The sequence below is a fragment of the Dipodomys merriami genome, unplaced genomic scaffold (genome assembly GCF_024711535.1).
Source record: "Dipodomys merriami isolate MVZ:Mamm:240054 unplaced genomic scaffold, mDipMer1.0.p SCAF_1, whole genome shotgun sequence".
In the NCBI taxonomy this organism is placed as follows: domain Eukaryota; kingdom Metazoa; phylum Chordata; class Mammalia; order Rodentia; family Heteromyidae; genus Dipodomys; species Dipodomys merriami.
In genome coordinates this window covers 52,533,431-52,555,951 of record NW_027202270.1, presented here as the reverse complement: position 1 = coordinate 52,555,951, position 22,521 = coordinate 52,533,431, and the positions used below count along the sequence as shown (strand labels likewise).

The 22,521-nt window shown below is 39.8% G+C and overlaps 1 protein-coding gene across 4 annotated transcripts in view; it reads right to left on the bottom strand.

Annotated features, from left to right (window-relative positions):
- Dpp4 (dipeptidyl peptidase 4) overlaps positions 1-10,953 on the bottom strand; it is an 84,256-nt gene extending 73,303 nt beyond the window's left edge. For 2 of the 4 annotated variants that reach the window (XM_070021969.1, XM_070021970.1), the window contains exons 1-2: positions 10,800-10,953; positions 10,204-10,288 (exon numbers count right to left, since the gene is read on the bottom strand). In XM_070021969.1, the coding sequence (XP_069878070.1) occupies positions 10,204-10,288; positions 10,800-10,805 (91 nt within the window). In that variant the 5' untranslated portion in view covers positions 10,806-10,953. The remainder of the gene's footprint in view (positions 1-10,203; positions 10,289-10,799) is intronic. The other 2 variants (XM_070021960.1, XM_070021964.1) reach the window with 1 other exon arrangement.
- Positions 10,954-22,521: the final 11,568 nt, after the last annotated feature.

Below are 22,521 nucleotides of genomic sequence, written 5' to 3'. Positions count from 1 at the left end.
ATGATAAGGCACTGTTCTGAAACAAAGGGCATGAATTGACTTGGCTGGATTCAGCTCACTGAGGTCATTCTAAATCTCCTTTGCTCAGACTGTGGCCTAGGGTGCTCTACCCCCTTAGGGGTGACCACCCACATTCCCTGCTGCATGGCCCCACTACCTCCCAAATCAGAAACAGCACATCAAATCCTCCACAGGTCTGCTGGGATTGCGTGTTGCCTTCTGTGACCAGCACACATGAAAGTCGCTTTGAATTATATAGCCCTAAGGCCCAAGCCGATAATCTCTTTTTATAACAATTGATTGTGCCATATCACAAGTGTGTCAAAATATAACTACAGAAGAAATTCCCATAAATCTCAGCATAAATTAGTGCATGAGGGAAGAGTTCAAGGAGAAAATCTTAGGAACCATCTAAGAATTCTGCCTACCACAAGCACCTTGGTGGCTGTGTGGAAAATATATTTTGGGGAGGTAAGGAAATTGATGGGGAATTGATTGCACTGATACAAGTGAAAGGTGATGGTTTCTTGGGCCACTGTGTTAGCAGGGGAGGTGGCAAGGTCTGTGCCATCTCTGAAAGCAGATGAAGACAGAGGTGATAGAACTGCCATCCGTGAGGAGTTGAGAAGAACCACAGGATACTGGTGTAACAAATACAAAACTAGAAGCACTATTTATTCAGTCTAGATATATTGTGATGGAGTATCTCTTTGGGGGAGACAAAGACATTGTGGGGTCATCATTATGAGAGGCCAGCATCCCACAAACATATAGAATAAATACACAGGCAGTTGTATATGTGTCTATGACAGAGTTTGGTTTGAAGATACAATTTTACAGGTGATACAGGAAGGTAATAGGCTGCACATGGCATTTTAGGGCATAAGAGTGAATGATAGCATATAGATAGTATATAGAGCTAAGAGGCCTTTAGGGTGAGTCCTTGGAGTAGACCATGGTTAAAAGTTAGGAACATAATGCTTGGCACCCAGATTGCTGACAGCAAGCTAGAGGCCTGAGTTCAAACTGTGATGCCAGCATTAGAAAAAAAAAACAACAAGTCAGAAACATAGAAAATCCTTAGAAGGTAGAAGGAAACTAAAAGAAGTAGAGACCCAGAAGGGAGGTAGAGAAAAGAGATGACAGACATGCAAGACAGAATGAGAACTGAGTTCTGGATTTGCCATTATAGAGACTAGAGAACCTGACAGAAGCAGATCAGTTTTTTATGGTGCAGTGGGATAACATATTCCAGAGGGTTTATAAGAGAAAAAGGAGAGGTGTTGCATATGGTAATGTGTGGGAAGTTGGCAGAGGTATGATGTAAAATTAATAAATGAAAGAAAACAGCTTTCATTTCTTTATTTTTTAAGAATGGGGGCAGAAACTGGGAGCCAGTGGCTCATACCTGTAATCCTAGCTACTCAGGAGGCTGAGACCTCATGGTTCAAAGCCAGACCAGGTAGGAAAGTCTATGAGACTCGCATCTTCAATAAACCACCAGAAAATTGGAAGTGGCTCTGTGGTTCAAGTGGTAGAATGCTAGCCTTGAGCAGAAGAGCTGAGGAACAGCACCCAGGCCCAAAGTTCAAGCCCTAGAACTGACAAAAATAAAAAGAATGGTGGCAGACACAATGAATGCATAGATTGGGATGAAAGAAGTTCTTGCCAAATGATCTTGCTTCCCTTTCTTTCATCCTTTTCTCTTTTGTTTTGTTTTCTCTCTTTTCTCTTTTTTTGGGGTATAGCTTAGGCTTTGAACTTAGGGATTGTACTGGTTCTACCACTAGAGACTTGCATGTTTGGCTTATTTTTGCAGATAGGGACATGCTTTTTGTCTGGGGATGGCATTGGCTGGCAAAATTCCTACTTCTGACTCTAGCCTAGTTGGGATTAGAGGCCTATGTCAGTATTCCACATGTGATTTCCATGTTCTTATTCAAACTGAAAGCAAGGTCGTGGGCTGAGGATGAACATGGAGAAGGAATGATGGAGGCTTGAAGAGAGAGGATATATGGAATTGTCCATCAGGAGAGTGGGCATGTGAATGGAAGGAAAACTGTACTGTTTTTGCAATACAGCCAAACAAACAATTACATGGAAGTGAAGTCATTACCACACAGCAAAATTCTGAGCCATCAATTAGCTACTTCTGTCTATGAAAATAAAATTATAGCCTCTAGATACTCTGAGGTTATTTTGTTTGTTTTTGCTTGTTTATTTCATGTTTATAACCACTAATTATTTCAAGTCTTACTTTTCTGAGTTAACGTTTTCAGATCTTTATTAACCCTTTGTCCACTTTATTTTGAGATTGTTGATTACTTTTTCTCATCATAAATTAGACAAAATACAATAGCTTATGTGTCTCTAATGAGAAAATTAAGATTACTCTTCCTCACGTTTCTGACCTCCTCCACTGCCTCAAATTTGTATCTTAAATTCAGTTCTTCCCTGCTGTTGATCATGTTGAATGCCAAGAGAAAGCAAATGCTGGGATCAAAATGTCCTTGAAATAAAAAAAAGAGACATCAAAATATGTTTCTTTGTAATAAATATAGGTAATTTGGAAAGTGAGAAAAGAAAGATCTAGGAGTAACATATGATTATCCAGAGACCAACACTAGCTTGATGCCTGTCCACTTTTGCTTGAAAATTAAACCTTCCTACTGTAACAAAGAGAGAGAGCAAGGGCAAAATGTATGTTATACCTGCAGGCCTCCTTCCTTCCTGTCTTTCAAAATTCTCAGTTTGACTTAATGCTTCCCCTACTCCTTCCATGAGCTAAGGAGGTTCTTCTTTTGTACTAGATTGGGATATTCAAATCATGATGACCTATTTCCCTTACTGATGACTAATTCAGAAATGACAAGGGTCATGAGTGTAACCAACAAGACCTGTAGGGAAGTCTACTTCAGATCAGGGGACTTTTAGAAATGTTTCCCCCACCAAGGGGGAGCAGCATTGCTGTGTGAACCAGTGGTTATGCTGAGCTACTGCAGCTAAACACAACCATAATAGGACACATGAGAACCGGTGGTACAGAGGATGGCAGATCCAAAAGATGGAAATCTCTGAGGACTTTGCCCTGTGGTTGGGTGACTGTATGAACAAATATAAAATGTGCCTTACTTCTGCATTTGCAGTTTTGTTAAGTGCTAATAACAAAACAATCACAAAACCCAGTCAGTTGAAACAACTTCTGCTACTTGCAACCTATATCCTGTTTGACATAATCATCAGGCCAATTAATCTGAGGCCTGTAAATGGTTGAGAATTAAACCTATCTGTGAATTACACACCCAGGAGCCAGTCTGATGGCTGAGAAAGATTGGAAGGATTATATCCAAGCACATTAATCATTAATCCTTTATGCCTGACCTGTTCCATACTATCTTTTCCTGGACAGTACTTGTCATATGCTTTCTGCTTTCTTAGCACTTTGATCATTTACCAGGAAGGCATTCAGCTCTTCTGATGATAGTTAATGTTTACATTTCTTTAATATTGTGAATCATTGGAGGGTAAGGCCCAGGTCTATCATTTGTAGATACCTAGGGACAATCAAAGTGCCCAGCATTTAAAAAGTGCTCAATAAGGGCTGGGAAGGTGGCTCAGTGATAGAGCACTTGCCTTTTATGCATGAGGCCCTGGGTTCGATTCCCCAGCACCAGATAAGCAAAAAAAAAAAAAAAAAAGGAAAAAAGCTGGAAGTGGCGCTATGGCTCAAGTGGTAGAGTGCTAGCCTTGAGCTGAAGAGCTGAGGGACAGCGCTAAGGCCCAGAGTTCAGGACCCACGACCGAACCCCCCCCCCAAAACTGCTCAATAAATACTTGGTGAATTGGAGACTGGCCTTCTGTTGACAAATCTGCGCTGCATGAATGTAATACAGAAGGTCCCTTAGGCCTGACCTTGGAAAGGGGAGGGTTGATTTTGTAGGCCAGATAAGGAGATTAAGCCTAAGAAACCTCTTCAGACCTGCAATTGCTGCAACAAGAGTCCAGGTCTAGAGGAGAGAAATTTCTCCCCTTTATAACTAACCAAGTGTTCAAGGAATCTTCCTTGACTTCCCTCTTCATACCCATGTGCATGGTCTTACCTTCAAAATACATCTCATTAAAAAATTTCTGCCTCCGTTATTACTTCCTTGGTCCAGGTTACCATCATCTCCTACTTGGAAAACCCCTCTTCACCAAAACCATTAACTATACAGGGGTCAAGAGTTGTATTTTGCAAGCCATGCTCCTGCTGAAACAACCCCACACACCCCCCTCACCCTCCCCATCCCTGTGCTCAAAATTAGACTTGTGATGAAAGAGGAACTCTGTTTTATGTATCTCAGCTCTTCTACTCTGCTTTCATTGTAATGTAGTCACTGTCTGAAATTACTTCAGTCTAAAGGAAAGCAGTCTCCTCACATCCTTACAGACACTGGTCAGGGCCATATTCCTTATACCTTTCACATAGTAAGCAATCACAGAGTGGTGCTGAGCTGGCAAATACTCTAGAACAAAAAGCCCTGAAAAGGTTTTAAGTATCATACTGAAAAAAAAATCTGCATGGCATAAAAAATAAAGAAATATAACAAAAAAGAAAGAAAATATAACAAAAATATAACAAAATTAAAGTCATGGTCCTTAAGTAGTTTGGATCCCTACAGAAGGAAGAGATGGATGACAGTCCCCTCTTGATACTTTGCCATTCTTATTCCCTTTTCCTGTTATCCATCCTAATCACCATAACTCCCAGAATGCCAGGAGCAAGATCCCCATTGATTTTGGTTCTTCTTTAATTCCTTCTTCTTGGATCTTAAATGCTAAATTATACTCTGTGTGTGTGTGTGTGTGTGTGTGTGTGTGTGTGTGTGTGTGTGTGTGTGTTGTGGGGCTTGAACTCTAGGCCTGGGTGCTGCCCCTCAGCTCTTCAGCTCAAGGCTATGTTCTACCACTTGAGCCACAGAACCACTTCCAGTTTTCTGGTGGTTAATTGGAGATAAGAGTTTCATGGATTTTCCTGCTCCGGCTGGCTTTGAGCCATGATCCTCAGATCTCAGCCTCCTGAGTAGCTAGGATCACAGGCATGAGGCACCAGCACCTGGCTAAAGTTATACCTTTGAAGTATAATGGAAAAGAGAAAATACAATATTCAATAACCAATAAAACAGTTATCTCAGAAGTGCTAATTTTGTGGTTTCAGCTTATTCTCAAATTGACAGGCATACTCCTTCAGAAGGTCATAATAGAGCTCTGAAGAATAAAGGTGAAAATATTTACAAGAATGAAAGGGTTAGATTCTAGCAGTAAAGCAATGATGAAACATTAACCACCACCACCACCACAACAAAAAACTACTAGCAAAGCATTTATTTGAATCTGTTATTCATGGGAACTAAGAAGCTCAGAGAAGGCTAGTAGTCAAAAGATTTCCAAGATCCAACACTTACTTACAAGTCTTGAGATTCTTCAAGTACAAAAATTGAATGCAATGTGTGTGTTGCTCTTAAACGTGTTGTTCTATGAAAATAATATGGCTTCCATCAGAAACAAAGTAAATGTAGTTTAGTGCAGGTAAATCATTCTGCATGTACTAGCCATACTACCATTATGTAATCAGTCTATTCAAGAGCATGGAAAGACAGGTTTGTGATTATATTTTGTGGTTAGCATGGCCCATAAAGCCCTTAGTTAAATCCCCAGGCCTAAAATAAATAAGCAAGCAACACATAAAAAGCATGGATGTTAGTTCTGGCCTGGAAGCTGTTGCCCTATCTAAATTTAGCTAGAAACAGAGGCCTCATCACTTTCTTATAACAATACAGGGATTAAGAGTCTTGAAATTATTATACAGTGATATAAATGAGAAGTTGTAATGATACAGACATGACTCAGTTGATTATATATTTGATCACAGTACCAAGTGTCAGCTTCAAAGTCCTATTATCCCAGAGTGACTCTTACCACTGCATTTGAAAGCTAAGCAAGTTCCTTCATTACTTGGGCAGCTATCTTCTGAGATGGTTCAGTGATAATCTCCCTCTTGGTATTTATGCTCCCTTGCTGAACCCCTCTGATTGCATCAGAGTTGCTTTACCACCAACATCACAGAGCTGAGACTCAGTTTCATTCTAAGGAAAGGCCCATGTGGGGTTAGAGGCAACAGAGATTTCTAGCTAACTGCCATATGAGTAGGATTTTTTCAGAGCCAACCAAGATTTCAGAGGACATCTTAATGGAACATCATGGGACATTCTGATTCAGAGTTCTAAGCTAAGCCATACCCAAATGTCTGATCCTTAGATCAGGAATTTTATTGTTGTTATTTTATTCAGAGATTGATAAGTAAGCTCCTTCTTAAAGTTTTATTTATTGTCTGAGTTATTTTAAGGATTAAATGAAAAATATACTAAAAGCTCTTGGCCCAATACTTGGTGAATATGCATTGAATGTGTGTTACTACATCCTCACATGTCTTATTTCCCACAAACAAGCTGCTTCTAGAAATTATTTATAGCCACCTTCTCCCAGGGCCTTAGTACTTCAAGTCATAAAATTGAAAGTACACTGAATAAGTTCCAGTCAGTCCTTTCATGTTATCTCTCTAACCATTACTGGGCAAACAATCTGCTCTTTTTTTCCTCTGTCTTTCTGTGTCTGTCTCTGTCCTTCTGTCTCTCTCTTCTCTCTTATATCTTTTTCAGGAAAACAGGCAAAGATTTTTAAGAGAGAGAAAGGTGAGGCACATGCTACAGGTAGGGAATCAAAAGCCAAAATTGCTGGTGTCTGAAAAAGACCAATCAGAGATGACAAAAATACTCACAAAGGTTGACAATAGTTAAATGAGCTAGCTGCAATCAACTCTAGCTTTTACAGAGCACACTATTTAGAAATTGTCATCGGACATATACAAAGCTTTCATTCAGCCTTATTTCAATGCTTTTCAACTGGGAATTGATCCTTGACTTTCTCAGGCAAACCTCATAGATGTTATCTTTTCTGTCTCAGGTTATTCTTGTCTCCTCACTTTTGGGTGAGCAGTCCTTACTGCTCATTTTTCTTTTATTTCTGATGGGTTGGTAAGCAGTCAAATTTCCTATGCACTGAAAAGAGGTATTGAGGAAATTTACTGCTAAACCAAAGAAACAAACAAAAAAGAAGAAAGATACTTCTATTCCATAAAAATTCAATAATAAAACTATTTGACAATCAAATAGTTCAAGCCTCAGCATATTATATCATGTAAAAGAGGTAGTGATCACAAACATTGAAGCAGAAGGTTTTATTGCCATTAAGCCATGAAAATTTTTGTAGCTTCTGATGAGTACAGCATATTTTTTAATATATTTTACTGCTGATTCTCTGACAAAATGAGACATTTCAATATGTAATATCTCTGTATAATACGTAAATATAAAACAAAACACAATCCATTGTTACATTTAAAGAAATGGTAAATTTTTAAGTTTTTCTTGGACAAATGCTGAGTTTTTATGCTAACCTTTGACTTCAAAGAGTTTTTATCTAAAAAAGTAGATAACATAAACCACTCCCTTTCTCACCATTCATGTTCTTGTGCCTCTAGCTTCGCTCAAGTCATCACTTCCATATGGAAACAATTTTCTCTTAAAGTACCCTCTAGGGGGAAAACTTGGGTTTGTTCCTTCCTGGAGTTCTGTAGTTCCTTTCAGCTGTTTTGTTCTTGTTTTCCACATAATCTAGGTCTTTGTTTTTCTATCAAACCTCCCTCCTCTTTCTTCTTCCTCTTGTTACTCCCTTTCTCCTTCCCTTTATATTTCCTCCCCCTCTCTCCATTATTTTCCTTTCTTCCTTGCCTATAATTATTTGGTGTTAACTGTAGATGGGCAATATGGATGGCATCTCTTGAGGGAAGACTATGAATTTCTTGTAAGAATTACTTATGGTAGCACAGTGCAGGAACCCAGGAATGATATAGTTGGTTTAGTGAAAATACTGCACTCATGATCTTTCATCACTCTGTGGTATCTTACAGTAAGGCAGGAATTCAAACAAAATGACTTTTCTTTTCTATCTAAACATATAAACATGAAAATTCAGAAATACCAGAAAGAGAAATGCTAAATGTAAATAAGCCCCCATGAAACCACATTTCCATCCAGTTGCCCAAGAGGCCTCCTTAGCCAACTCCTTCTTTACTTCCTTACATTGGACTAGTTACTAAAGTTTAATTGTTCAGATTTCTCACTGGTTTATCGCCAACAAATTGTGATCTGCACGATAAGTGTCTGTTCTGAACCACTGTCTTTGCTTCCTCTTCTGGCCTTCCCATATCATTCCCAACAGGCTCCCACCCATGCTCAATATTATCTAGTAACTCTACAACATCTACAGGTTATAATCTGACTCCTCCTGCTTCTCATCTTCCTCTCTGACTCCAGAGAGGAAGTCCCAGAGAATCCTTTAGATTCCCACAATAGAAGATACAGTGTTTATCATAAAAACCATTCATGTTTCATCTCATCCAGCTTCTCTGCAAAAGAACCCTCTTATGAGACTTCTTCCTTGAATTTTCCCAGTAGAGGGTCTATTCATGCCCAGGGCCCTCTGCTGAAGCTTCTCTAACTTGTATTCTGAGAAGGAAGGCCTCCTCTGAAGAACTTTCTGGCAATGATGCTGATAGAGAAATGGTCAAGACAACACCTCACCAGTGTGTATACCTACCCAACAAAATAAAATCTCTATAGCTAACTGGAGCTAATTGGACCTTCCACAGAAGTTCCATGACAGAGCCCTAGGCCATTCACTGTCTATCTCAAATGCTTCATCAAAGTTCCACATTCTTTCTAATTTCCCTTAAGGAAAGATGTGATTATTAGTTTCACCCACAACCTTCCAATGATGCAGTAGTGCCTCAAGGATGTTTTTCGCTGTCAAGGTTACTTTGGTGTGTGTATGTACATTTGTATACTTTGTTGTAGTGTACATATACACATATGTATCAAATCAGGTTTGTTTGAATATTCCCAGCAGAACTACAAACATTTTGAGAGCAAAGACCTGTCTATGTACAAGATTTGATCTTTGCATTTGCTCCAGCTACCTGGAATATAGTATATGTCTGGTAAATATTTATTGATTAGATAAATCACAAAGTTTTGCTATGGGTTGTTTAAATTTATGAAAGTATCATTTTGTGAAAAAAGTTACAATTTAACAGTTTATAAGGGAGAGTCAAGTAGAAATGGGCTGGCATCTGCCATTTAGTAGTCTAAGTGGTAGTAACTATTGTTTTCTTTAACTGAATGCCATTGACAGTATGTCATCCTGTTCAGTTATTTAATTTTTGGCACCTTTGCCCCCTCATGAAATTGCAGGGCAAACATGTTTTTGATAGCCTTACACACCAAATCTAAATTGTTGTCTTGAAATCTGGGTAAGATCCCTTGAGGATGCAGGCACTGAGTATATTTCCTGGTTGACTAACCCATCCAGAGACAATGTTTCAGTTAGCTGACTAATTTAGAGTATATGTAATACTCAGCTGAAAATGTTCCAATGAAGGGCCAGAGGACAGCCAAACTATGTATCCTAGTTTGTATCCAAGTGTGTATTCCATTATCTGAGTGCTTTATGTTAAAACATATAGGTGATTTTAAATGAAAAAATCCACTAAAACATTAAGAATCCAGATCTCTCAGTGTATTTTCACACATCAGCTTTCTAGTTTAGCTCAAATATTACTAAAGGGATCCAGTAGTGACTTCCCTGTACCTGATCCTACAACTGATGAGTTCTCATCACGCCTGAAGGAAAACAAAAATTAAAAACAAACAAAAATGGTTTGCCCATGTGTTGTATTTTCTCAAAATTACATTTGGCTGCCTTAATTTCTTGTTTTTCCTCTCCCTTTATGACATTCATCTTGCTATGTTTCAGATCTGTCAGCATTGCTTTCTTGCCTTTGAACATTACAACTATAACCTTTTTGAAAAAAAATGACTTTTTTCAGTTAAATAAGATGAAAGTAAACTTTCTCCTACTTTCAGGAAGTACGTATCTGCAATACATAGGAAGACAGCAGTTTCAAAACTCACCGCCTAAATCTCAAGCCCAGAAACTCCTTCTCAGCTCTCCCCTGGCTCCCCAACAAAACCCCTGCTCCCCTTGGTGTGGTCAGACCGCACTTGACCCAATCTCAAACCTTAAGAAATCTTGTAAACTTACTACCTTTGTTCAGCAGCACCACGGGCACGGTGATGACGGTGACCAGCGCCGCAGCCCCCAGCACTCCCAGGAGAACTTTCCATGGTGTCTGTAAGCAGGTCAGATCATGCCCAATTAGTGGGGCGCACTTGGTCCCTGTGAGTCAGAGGGTCAGGCCTGGGCTGCTCTAAAAGGAGCGGGCTGGCGTGCAGATGCCGGAGCATTGAGGGAGTGGGTGGGCTGGAAGGGTTTGGAGTTCTCCAAGGCGAGCGCCCTTGACCTTGTGGCCTCTGCCTCTCCACTTTAGTTCTTCTGAAGCCCAGCGAAAGTTCCCCTCTGCGTCTCAGGGGTGGTTCTTGGAGAGGTGACTTGAGGGCTCAGTGCCTGAGTCTCAGCAAGAAACCCCACAAGTGTGAAAGTGGAGCCAGAGCCAGGGGACGTCCCTCCACCTGTTAGTCTGGCCCTCCGGAGGGGTGGGGGTGGGGGGGGAACTTCAGACTACAGCTAGTTCCCGATCCCCTGTCGCGAAACTGTGGGCACTTTGGGAACCGTTCGACCCAGAGGCCCTCCCACCGCGGACCCCTGGGGCTGGGGAAGTGCGGGGCGCGCGCTGCACTCACCTTCATTGTGGACGCTGTTCCCTACTGAGCTTTCGGAGCCGGAGCCGAGCGCAGGCCGGCAGAAGTGGCGAGGAGCCGCGGCCACCGACGTCCTGCTCCGCCGCTCGGCGCCGCGGACTCACCCCGCGCTCGCCAAGTTTCGGCCCCGAGTTAAACATTAGTGAGCATCCCAGCCTGCTCAGTATAAAGGCGCCGCGGGCGAAGGCGCACCGGGGCTCCCGGACACTGCCATCCCCACGGGGGGCGCCCGCGAGGCCAGCGGAGTGCGGGGCTGGGCAGAATCTGGAACTCGCAGGGTGCAGGAAGTTCCAGAGACCAACCCGAGAGGGATTATGAGCCGCCCTGGGGAAGGGGAGCTGGCACCTGCGGATCTGAGTTTGGGGATGTGGGGGTGAGGGCTGGGGAAGGTTGAGAGGGACTGTGGTCCCCTCTTAACTGAAAGTACCTTGCATTTAGCTACTGTAGCCTGGGCCAAGGACTGAAGGCCCCGAGAGGACATGGAGCTTGGCACCATCTTAACAGCTCACTGCTGTCGCTGTAGGTCCCTCTCTTGCTAGCGAAAGCTGTTTTGGGGGACAAGGAGTTGGGTCTGTAAGAATGTCTGGAAGGCAAAGGGAAAGGCAAGGTGAAAGTTTGAATGGTATTTACAGACTGAATAACTGTATTTGCCCTTGCGAAATTTCCACTTATCTTGCACTTTATCTTCTCATCAAGATGCCAAAAATAATACCACCACCACCACTTATATCAAATTTGCGTTTCCTAAACACTACTCTAAGTATGTATTGTGTTTGTAGAACAGGGAGACCACCTACACAGGGAGACCGTAACTAACTGGCCCCAGTCCACCAGCTAAGATGTGGAATCTGAGCTAAGAGATCATGGCATAACTACAAGTGTGGACTTCCAGTCTCCAGAACGGCAACCAATGAATTTCTTTTTATAAATCACCCAGTCTGTGGTATACTGTTACAGCTACACAAAATGTACTAAGAGACCTACCCATTTCTTAAATCTGCTTTCTGACCAACATCTCTCAAATCCATTCTTGCCTCCCTCTTCAAACACCCGAGAAAATTGAGTCAATAGTAACTGGACCCCATGAGCTGGGTTTGTGGAGAGAGGCCATCCTGAGAGAAATACAGTGGAGAGGACCATTGCTGTCTTTTGCTGTTGGGGGTTTGGGCACTTACAATCGTGGCAGTAGTCAGCCTTATGCCCACCTTTGATCCTCAGCTCCACCCAAACCTGGAACTTCTCCCTGCCCTGGAGTTCTGCCCTACAGCTGGCCCCTCCCTCTCTCCGCTCAGACCCACCTGAACTCCCATCTACCTCACTTCCTATCCCCCAGACCCTCCCGGTACCTAGATAGCCGAGATTGCCATGTGCTCTTCTCCGGGGGAAATATGACTTCTTTAATAAACCTTGTGATAACCTTTCTCCTGTGCCTGCCTGCCTCCGCGTGGTCCCGTGGGATGGATGTGAAGGATCCTTTCAGCAGTCTTGTCTGATCTGGTGATAGAAATCCACTTAGGCCTGGACTTAACCTCCATGATTGCACTGTGTCCCTGAACATTAACCCAGCTCCTGGAGAGCTGAGAGAAGTTGGATGACAGCCATAGGACAGCTCATTGTGGTCTCTGGGCATTCCACGAGACAGAAATATCTTCACACTCTCTGCCCATTTCAAGAGGTTTTCACATGCCTCCGCTCTCACATGTCACCAGTCTTTCAATATTGATGCTTCTAAGTTCTTCAGGAACCAGATGGCCAACACATTAACCATTTCTAATGAATCAGTGAAGATGTTCCATCACACCATCTCTTTTTCCATGGAAAATGGAAAAGCAGATGTGCTACTCAAAGTTCTGTCCATGAGTAAGGTCAATAAGAATTTCTTTGTACTATATTTCCAGTTATTGGTGGGGGAGGTGTAATGCAGCAGTCATCTACTGATGATAGTGACAGTTTTCTTCACAAAAGATCTGTTCTTCACTGTTTCCTGGTGACAAGAAAGTCCTCATGAGGCTACGTGTGTGTGTGTGTGTGTGTGTGTGTGTGTGTGTGACATTAACAAAGTAGGAGAACCAACATTTCTGCCTTGTGATATCTTGAACTTGTAGACCTGGTGGGCTCATCTGATATACATATAGGTACCATTTTTCACTTAATAAGAGAATGTTCTTTCACATGCCTAACTTTTACAGTGCAGTGGATCAGGCAAAACACTATTAGTTATGAGTAGTTAGACTATGTAGTTACTTGGTGTTGTGTGTTTGAATTGTATCCTCTATAAAAAGATGCACTGGAATCTTAACTCCCAGGATGGACCTTATTTGAGGTAACCAAGTTACTTTTTAAAAAAACTTATTTATTTATTTTAATATTTAGTTTTGTTGTAAAGATGATCTATAGAGGGGTTACAGTTACATAAGTCAGGTATTGAGTTCATTTCTTTTTGAACAATATCACCCCCTCCCTCATTTTCTCCCAGGTTTTTCCCTCCCTTCCCCCAAATTGCATAGTTCACCAAGTTACAATGAGTCATTAGGATAGGCTCCAATTCCATGTGACTGGTATCCTTATTAAAAAGGGAAATATAGACATACGGAGCTATGTACCGAAGAATAGTATAAAGAGACACTAGGAAAAAAAATAGTTGTTATAAGCCAAGGAGAGACTTAGAGCACATCTTTCTTCCTCTCATAGGACCCAGCTGACTCCTTGATTTCATACTTCTAGCTTCCAGGACTTTGAAACAATAAAACTATATTATTTTAGCCATTTAGTTTGTGTTATTAGGATACAGCAGCCCTAGGCAACCAGTGGACTTTGTGTTCTATGATGAAGTCTTCAGGTTCTCCTAGAGCTCAGAAGCAGAAGGATTATTTCAATTACAATAGTAAATAGTCGATGGCTATTGTAGCCAGCCTTCAGGAATGCCCCTAAAGTTTTAGTGTCCTTATTATAACAATAGGTAATTATCAGTTAGCAAAGAGGGCATGACCTTTATTCTAAATCCCTAGGCATCTCTTTTGTGACTCTCCTTTATTGGGGCTTGCAAGAGGTTCCAGGCAGCTTCTGGATGTCACTTTTAATTCCATTGTATCTACTAGGTCATAAGATTTGAGTATCTGTGAAATTTGCATTACAGCCCAGACTTGTAGGCTTGTTTCTAAATAAGACAGTTTTATAGATAGCTGAGAAAATAGTTGGAGAATTACATCCAATTGTAATAGATAATCTCTCCAAAATCCAGAGCTCCTCTGAATTCCTGGTGGATTTGAAAGGTCTAGTGGCTTATCATTCACATTTTAAATTATTTTCTTGTATGTTGCAATTTATTGAATCCACCAAAACTTTGCGAAGTTTGCTCCATAAATCATGTTATAAAGTTGCTTTATTTTTACCAGGTAAATGTAGTATAATACCATCAGTGTAATGGACCTATGATATAAAGATAATCAACAGATATGGATGTGATCAATGTCCTGGGAGACTATACTATGATAACAAAGAGTTTCCAAAGCCATGAAATAAGATGGTGACATAATTCTGCTGCCTCTTCCAAGTGAGGGCAAATTATTTTAGATACTATTTATTAATTAAATTCAAGAATAATATGTGCAGGTTAATAGCCACAGAAGCTATTGACCACATTGCTTGATTCAGTTAAGTTACTACATCTCAAGTATCACCTCAGGTTCACAATTTGCAGTTTTACTCTCTCCTTTTTTTCCTCCTTTCTTTCTTCCTTCATCTCTTTTCCTCCTTCCCTTTCCCCTACCCTTCTTCCCTCCCTCCCTCCCTCCCTCCCTCCTTCCCTCCCTTCCTTCTTTCCTTCCTTCCTTCCTTCCTTCCCTCTTTTTTTGTAGGAGGACCCCTACTCAGGCAGGCAAGCCCACCTAGTCGTCTGGAGTGACAGAGCCCACCACAACAAAATTGTTAACAAAGAAGCAACTTTATTGAGAAGGTTCCTACACTGACTGGTCAGGGCCCAGCACAAGCTCGGGAGCTGATACTGCAGCCCCCATTCTATGGTTTTTAAAGGCAAAATCCATGAGGTCGAGCCTGGTCACATGCAGGTGACCAATGGGATCGTAACACACACAAAGGATTGTACAGTCAGGTGGCAAATGAGGTTACAGTTTGTAATGGCTGTTTAAACCAGACTATCACCTTGGTTTAAAATGGCACACAAATTTAGTGGGTAAGGCAGGGTCTACCTTTTGGTGGGCAAAAGGTGGAGTTTACCATAAGCATGTGCAAAAGGCAGGGTTTATCATAAGCAAGTGGTGTTGCCAGTTGGAGCCAGATTACAACCTATATGTTTTATGAGTCAGTTTTTAACTCAACCATCAAGGGTGGGCTAGGTTGTTCTGGGGAGGGGGACCAGATCCATTTTTTTTTTCATTCTGGGAACTAGGCCCAAACATCAAGTCTAAAATCCCTAAAACAAAGGCAAAGCTCAAAATGGAATCAGACCAGCTTGGGCCCCAACTCAGGGTCTACTCCACTTTCCCTCCCACTCTCCCTCCTTCTTTCCCTTTTTTCTCTTTTTCTACCATTCTTTTCCTTCCATGTGTTTGCTCATCTGTAATAAAAACCATACACAACAGTAACCAATAACTGTCATTCAAATAAATGGAAAGAAGATAAGTGAAGAACAGTTAACATCAAATTCATCTCTGTGTTCATGGATGGCAGGAACTAGAACCTTGTTAATGATTGGCTTTTATCTGCAGGAGAGAGGGCAGAGAGGATGAAGATCAGATTCTACCCCTGGATCTCAGCTCCAGAGGATGGATAAGATAGAACAAAGCTACTTTTTGTTGTTTGTTTTTTGTTTTAGTTTTCCTTTTTCTCATTGATCACCTGCTCTCCACCTTAGCTGGAAACTTTGATTCACTGCAGGAATGACTTTCTGCTACCCTACAGCCAAGGTCCACATATTACTTCCTTTTACTTCACATCAATGCTCACCTCTTCCAGGTTACCTTCAACATTCATTCTGTCTGCTTCTATATAATTTCTCATTTATTTACCAAATGTATATATCCTTCCTATATTCCACATAGAATTTATATCAAAACTCATTTTTACTAAAAAAAATCCACAATTACAAAATAGCTGACTAGATAATCCCAGGACTCATATATGACGCTGCAGAACTAAGGAATCACCTGTATAAAAAGGCTTGAGTAAGAAAGTTGGAGAATCCTTAGGAAACACTTATTCATACTGGGGAATGGAAATGTCACATTTATTCAGTCTTAATTTAAGTCACAATTTCTAATTTTCAGTATACACCAGAAGCCATGGGAACTTTTGCCTAAAAAGAGAGTAAAATCAGACTTGAGTTTTAAGATGTAAGACTTAGGCATTATAGTCTGATAGATAGATGATAAAGAAAAAAACAATGGTAATGAGAGTCAATGAACTCTGATTTTTCAAAATTAATTGAGCAGGTGCATCTCTTTCTGCAGCTTGGTATAAAAGAAAATCAAGCCATGAATATTTATACCTGAATAAATAAAATGCATTTCTCAGCTATGGTGGCTATTTCCCTTGCTACACAGTCCCTTGCAAATATCTAACAGAAGTCTTTCTACACTCAGGACTGAATGATGTCTGTTAGACCAGACATCAGCCACAGAATGAGAACACCTATGTGCTCTTCTTTTGATGATGTTCTTTGGATAGCATATTTGAAGAATATTATTTGAAGAATATTAATGCCTGCCTTAGGAAAAAAATTACATGATTTTATGAGAACATATATAAAGTCCTTTGAGCCTGATTCTTACAAAGTGGCTGTAGTTGTTTTCCAGGCTGTAACATGTGGAAGATGGATATTTATGAAGCAGCTGGTGTTGGATATTTATGAGACAGGATTGGGTTAGGACTAAGAGTGAAGGGGGTGGACTGTGGCTGTTATGATTTAGGGAAAGAAATAGCAAAGACCAGTAGTAGAATAGTGACAATGCTGGAGGCAGGACCCAAATGAATTTTTTTTTTTTGGGTCCGGTCGTGGGGCCTGAACTCTGGGCCTGGGCACTGTCCCTCAGCTCTTCAGCTCAAGGCTAGCACTCTACCACTTGAGCCACAGCACCACTTCCGGCTTTTTGCTTATGTGGTGCTGAGGAATCGAACCCAGGTCCTCGAGCATGCAAGACAAGTGCTCTACCACTGAGCCACCTTTCCAGCCCTCAAATGAATTTTTTTTAATTTCTAATTTATCAAATGAGAAGCCACTTGTTTAGATAATCACATCTGAGGGCTCCCTGATTTTGTTGTGTACTATTTTGTGAATAACAATGAAAAAAGAAAGAGTTCAATCATAAATATGATTGGATTAATGTGAAAAATGTCTATCATTTATTTTAATTTTCCCAATGATGGTAAAAGAACATGATGTCCTACCATTTTTAATTAAACAGTTACTTATTTTGTAAGCAGAATGATCTAGAGCTTAAAATGTAATTTTCTTTTTTCTTTTTCTTTTTTGGCTGTGGGGATTGAACTCTGGGCCTGGGCGCTATTCCTAAACTCTTCAGCTCAAGGCAAGCGCTCTACCATTTGAACCACAGCGTCACTTCTGGTTTTCTGGTGGTTAATTGGAGATAAGAGTCTCACAGACTTTCCTGCCCAGGCTGGCTTTGAACCACGAGCCTCAGATCTCAGCCTCCTGAGTAACTAAGATTAGAGATGTGAACTATGAGAACTTGGTTAAAATATAATTTTAATGTGCTAAACTTTCAAGTTAAAAATTTCCTTTAGGGCTATCCATTTCCTTTGCTAGAAAAGAAAGCTATATCACATATTCTTTAGACTAGCATCTTCTTTTTGCTACCAGTATTTCTCTCCATAAAGGAGACAGAGCAGATAATAATGACCACATGGGAAATTGGGTCTTCCTGGTGATATCACATGGCAGCATAAAGACCTCTTTTCTGGTGATATTCATTATGTTTTGAAAGGAAAAGTAATAACCACTGTAGTCCTTCAAACAAATTAAATAAGCTAAGAAGGTGTTTTAAAACCCCCAAACTACAATGTACATCAGATAGTCAGATGCTCTTTGATATAAATATTTAAACATAAGTACTAAAAAATATAGCAAACCTATGGCATGTTATATTTATGTTCTGTCCTGTATGTAATGCATTCATATTAATAACCATTTATCTACTTATAAATCTATCTATAGATAAAGATAGACATTCACAACATGACAAGGCTAAGACTTTTTGCCCTCAAGAATCAAATCCTATTCTCTGAGAGAGGATTTCTCCCTTATTGATAATGCATGCTCTGTAGGGGCACATACCTCCAACACAAACAAAACTCCGGAATATCATTACTGTTTCCAGTCTATGAAACAAATGTGGAATTCACTCTGAGAGAACAAAGCTCTGAAGTCTTCATACTGAGAGACTGAATATACTTACAATGACCAGACTATATCTGACACTTGAACTCTAAGCACAACCATTCTTGCAATCTGCCCATAGTGGTTGGGAATTAGTTAATGACTGCCAGAATTCCTTTTATTTATTATTTATTTATTATTCCTTTTATTTCCTTCTAGTTCCAAGTCTACTGGAAAAAGTTTGTATGTTCCTCACACCAATCTTGTAAGATGCCCTGCTTTTAGTTAAGATACCTCCTTTATCTCCATGTTTCAGGTTTCAAGCAGAGCATACCTAAAACCTTTTCCTTTTTACTATGAAGCTTTCATATTCCTCTGGCCTCCTTTGAGATTCTGCTAGATCCATGTGGTGGTGGATGTCTTCCTAGCTATAGTAAGCTCTGAAAAAGACTGGGTTATATATATATTGGGTAATATATATATATATATATTTTTTTTCACAATGCAGATAGGAGATAGCCATTGAAGCAGTTACACATTTTAAAGCACTATTGATTATAATTCTCTCATTTCTGTACTCAGTTTTTCACCAGAAAGCACATTCATTAATTAGTCTTTATTTACTTCAATCACCATAAAAGACTTACTAACTTTAATCTGATCTTTAACAGCCACGCTATCATATTCTGATGATATGTCTTCTGGTGTTTAATTATAATAGTCATAATAGTCAAACATGCTTGAAAATGTATAGCTAAAAAACTTAGGGAAACACTTTCAAAAAAATCTCTTAAACAAAAAGACCTTGAGTTTGTTAAATGCTTATTTGCTACCTTTATTTTGATGGGGCCTATGAAAACATCCATGGAAATAAGAGAAGAATGTCTACTCTCTTCACTCCTCTTCAATATAGTACTGGAATTCCTAGCAAGAGCAATAAGGCAAGAGGCAAACAAAAAAAGGGATCCAAATAGGTAGAGAACTAAAACTATTCCTCTTTGCAGGAGACATGATCCTGTATTTAAAGAACCCCATATATTCCTCTCTCAAGTTTCTTGAGCTGATCCAAAACTTTGGCAAAGTAGCAGGGTATAAAATTAACCCACAAAAACCAGTCACTTTTCTGTATGCCAACAATGAGAAGAGTGAGATTGAAGTCAGGAAAGCAACTCCATTTGTAATTGCCTCAAAAAAATACCTAGGAATTAACTTAACCAGTAATCTGAAGGACTTCTATGAAGAAAACTTTAAAAGCCTGAAAAAGGAAATTAAAGCAGATATAAGGAGATGGAAAAATCTTCAATGCTCCTGGATTAGAAGGATTAACATCACAAAAGTGGCCATACTGCCCAAAGCTATCTACAAATTCAATGCAATATTCAATACCTTTCAAAATCCCAACAACATTCTTCAATGATATAGAAAGAGCAACCCAAGAACTCATAGGGAATAATAGAAGACCCTGAATAGCAAAAATAATCCTTAGCAGGAGGAATAGTGCTGGAGGAATATCAATACCAAACTTCAAACTTTATTACAAAGCAATAGTAATAAAAAGAGTTTGGTAATGGCACAAGAATAGGCCTAAGGACCAATGGAATCAATTCTAAATGGATCAAAGACCTCAATGTAAAACCAGGAAGGGATAGAGGAAACACCAGGGCTCCTTGGCACAGGCTGAAACTTCCTAAGTAAAGATCTAGAATCACAACACATCAAAGAAAGATAGGATAAATGGGATTGCATCCAACTGAAGCAAAACACATAGTTAACAGATAAACAGAACACATAGTTAACAAGATAAACAGCAAGTCTATAGAATGGGAGAAGATCTTTACTAGCTATGCATCAGGCAAGGGCATTATATCCAAAATATAATTAGAGCTCAAAAAATTAGACCCCCATAAACAAATTCTCAAATAAATAAGAATCCAATTAATAAATAGAATAAAGGCTTAAAGAGAGACTTCTCAGAAGTAGAATGGCCAATACACATATGAATAGATATTCAACTCTGGCCATAAAAGAAATGTGAATCAAGACAAGATTGATATTCCACCTCACCCTAGTTAGAACGGTAATTATCAAGAAAACAAACAGTAACAGATGTTGGTGGGAATGTGGCCAAAGGAATTGATACTACACTGTTGGTGGGAATGTAAACTTATTCAGTCATTCAAAAGCACAATGGGGGTTACTCAAAAGACTAAACATAGATGATCCAGCAATCACACTCCTGGGTATTTATCCAAAGGACCACAAAACAGGCTGCACTAAAGCCACTAGCACAACCATGTTCATTGCAATATTGTTTACCAAATGGAATCAACCCAGATGCCCCTCAATGGCAAATGGGTCAAGAAAATGTGATATATATATATATATATATATATATATATATATATATATATATATATATATATATATCAGAAGTCTATGCTTCCATCAGAAATGGAAAGACTCAGAAAAAATTATGTTAAGAGAAGTAAGCCAGACCCAAAGAAACATAGTTAGCATGATTTCTCCCATTTGTAATAATTAGAATGTACCCACAAATCTACAAGTAAACCCAATGGGTAGTAAAAGATAAAAAAATTACACTTAGACAAGATAAATTAAGCAGGACTCCAAACATTCACACAGTGAGACAACTGGAAGATACTCTTAGGAGAAGATCACAAGGGCTCAACAGCTATGTGCATATGATCATATAAATTGATGCTTATCAAAATGAACTTCAAGAAATGGGAACAAGATTTTTTTTGTTATACTGTTTGCATGTTTTTTTCCTGACCCCCCCCCACCTTTTGTGCTTTGATTTCTGTGTCCTTTGTCCTGTATGTAAGTTTATCTGATTTGGGTAGGGGAAAAGGAAGCATTCACTGTATTTGATGTTGGTATAATTTGTGGAGGGGAAGGGAAAAAACAAATTGTTTAAATAGGGATACAGGTGGTCCCATTGCAACAATGAGATGTACAACTTTACAACTTTGGTGGGGGGGTGGAAGGGGATCGGGTGGGAGTGACAGGGGAGTTTGGGAAGGGATGGGAAGGGGAAACAAAGAGGAGGCAACAATGCTTGATAAGAAATGTACTCGTTATCTTGCCCATGTAATTGTAACCCCTCAGTATGGTATTCTCACAATAAAAAAATAAAAAAAAGAAATGGTGGGACAAAGAGTGAACTAATTGAGTGGTGATACTCATTAGACACTATTTTTGAAGTGAACTATACAACTTTGGAGGGAGGAGTTTCAGGAGGAGGAAAAAACTGGGAGAAAATGAGAGAATGGGTCACTGTTGAAAAAGTTCCAAAGTTGTTACCTGACTTATGTAACTGTATATCACCCTCTGTACATCACCTGTACAGTAAAATATTTTTTTAAAAAGAAAGAAAAAAGAAAAGAAAACATCACAGGTTACTTTTCAAAGAGTTTTAGAAATGTTTGTCTTTTTATGTTTAACATTTGTCCATCACATAGTAGCATTAGTATGTTAGGCTGATAAACTGAAAGTATAATGACCTCCAGAGAAGCTGATTATCCTTATTGAAAAACTACCATGCAAAGCAGTGCACTAGGAATATCAAAGTCAACAAGTCAGGCACCTCACCAGGGTCAGAGTTTACAAATCAGGCTAGAATTGTTAATCCATTTAAGATTAGTTTAGCAAAACCTAAGACCAATAGTCAAAGATAAGCACACCATATTGTCCTCTGAAAAGAAAATTTGGGCTGAGAACCGGTAGGCCATGACTGTAATTCTAGCTCTTAAAGAGGCTGAGATATAGAGATTATAGGTCAAATCTTGCTCAACAGACAAATCCAAGACTCATCTCCAATTAACCACCAAAATGTTCAAAATGAAAGTACAGTTCAAATGGTAGAGTCCATGCCAATCTTGAGTAGAAAAGCCAAGTGAAAGCACAGGGCCCTGAGAGCAAGTCCTAATAGCAGCATGCATGCACATGCACCTGTGCATGCTCACAAACACAATTGGAGGGAAGGCCAAGGTAGGAGTTTAGTATTCCAGGGGTTCACAAGTAATCTATTGAATGGGCAGCCATTCTTTTCTTCTCCCAAGTGCCTTTCCTTCTGTTTTAGTCCCATATTTTCCTATTTCATTTTCAGTATCTCTTCCAGGTCAAATATAATCTTCTATAATACTTCCTTCAGACTAATCTCAGGCAAAGACCCAATCTCTTTCTCCCTTGCTCTAATATCAAACTCCACCTACTGTGATAAACTTTAGGGGAGGTAGATAAGATTGACATATGCATTTTATCAAGACTTTTGAGGCTAGGAGAGTCTTCCTGATTCTAAAAGTTGAGCCAAGTGCACCTTGCACATAC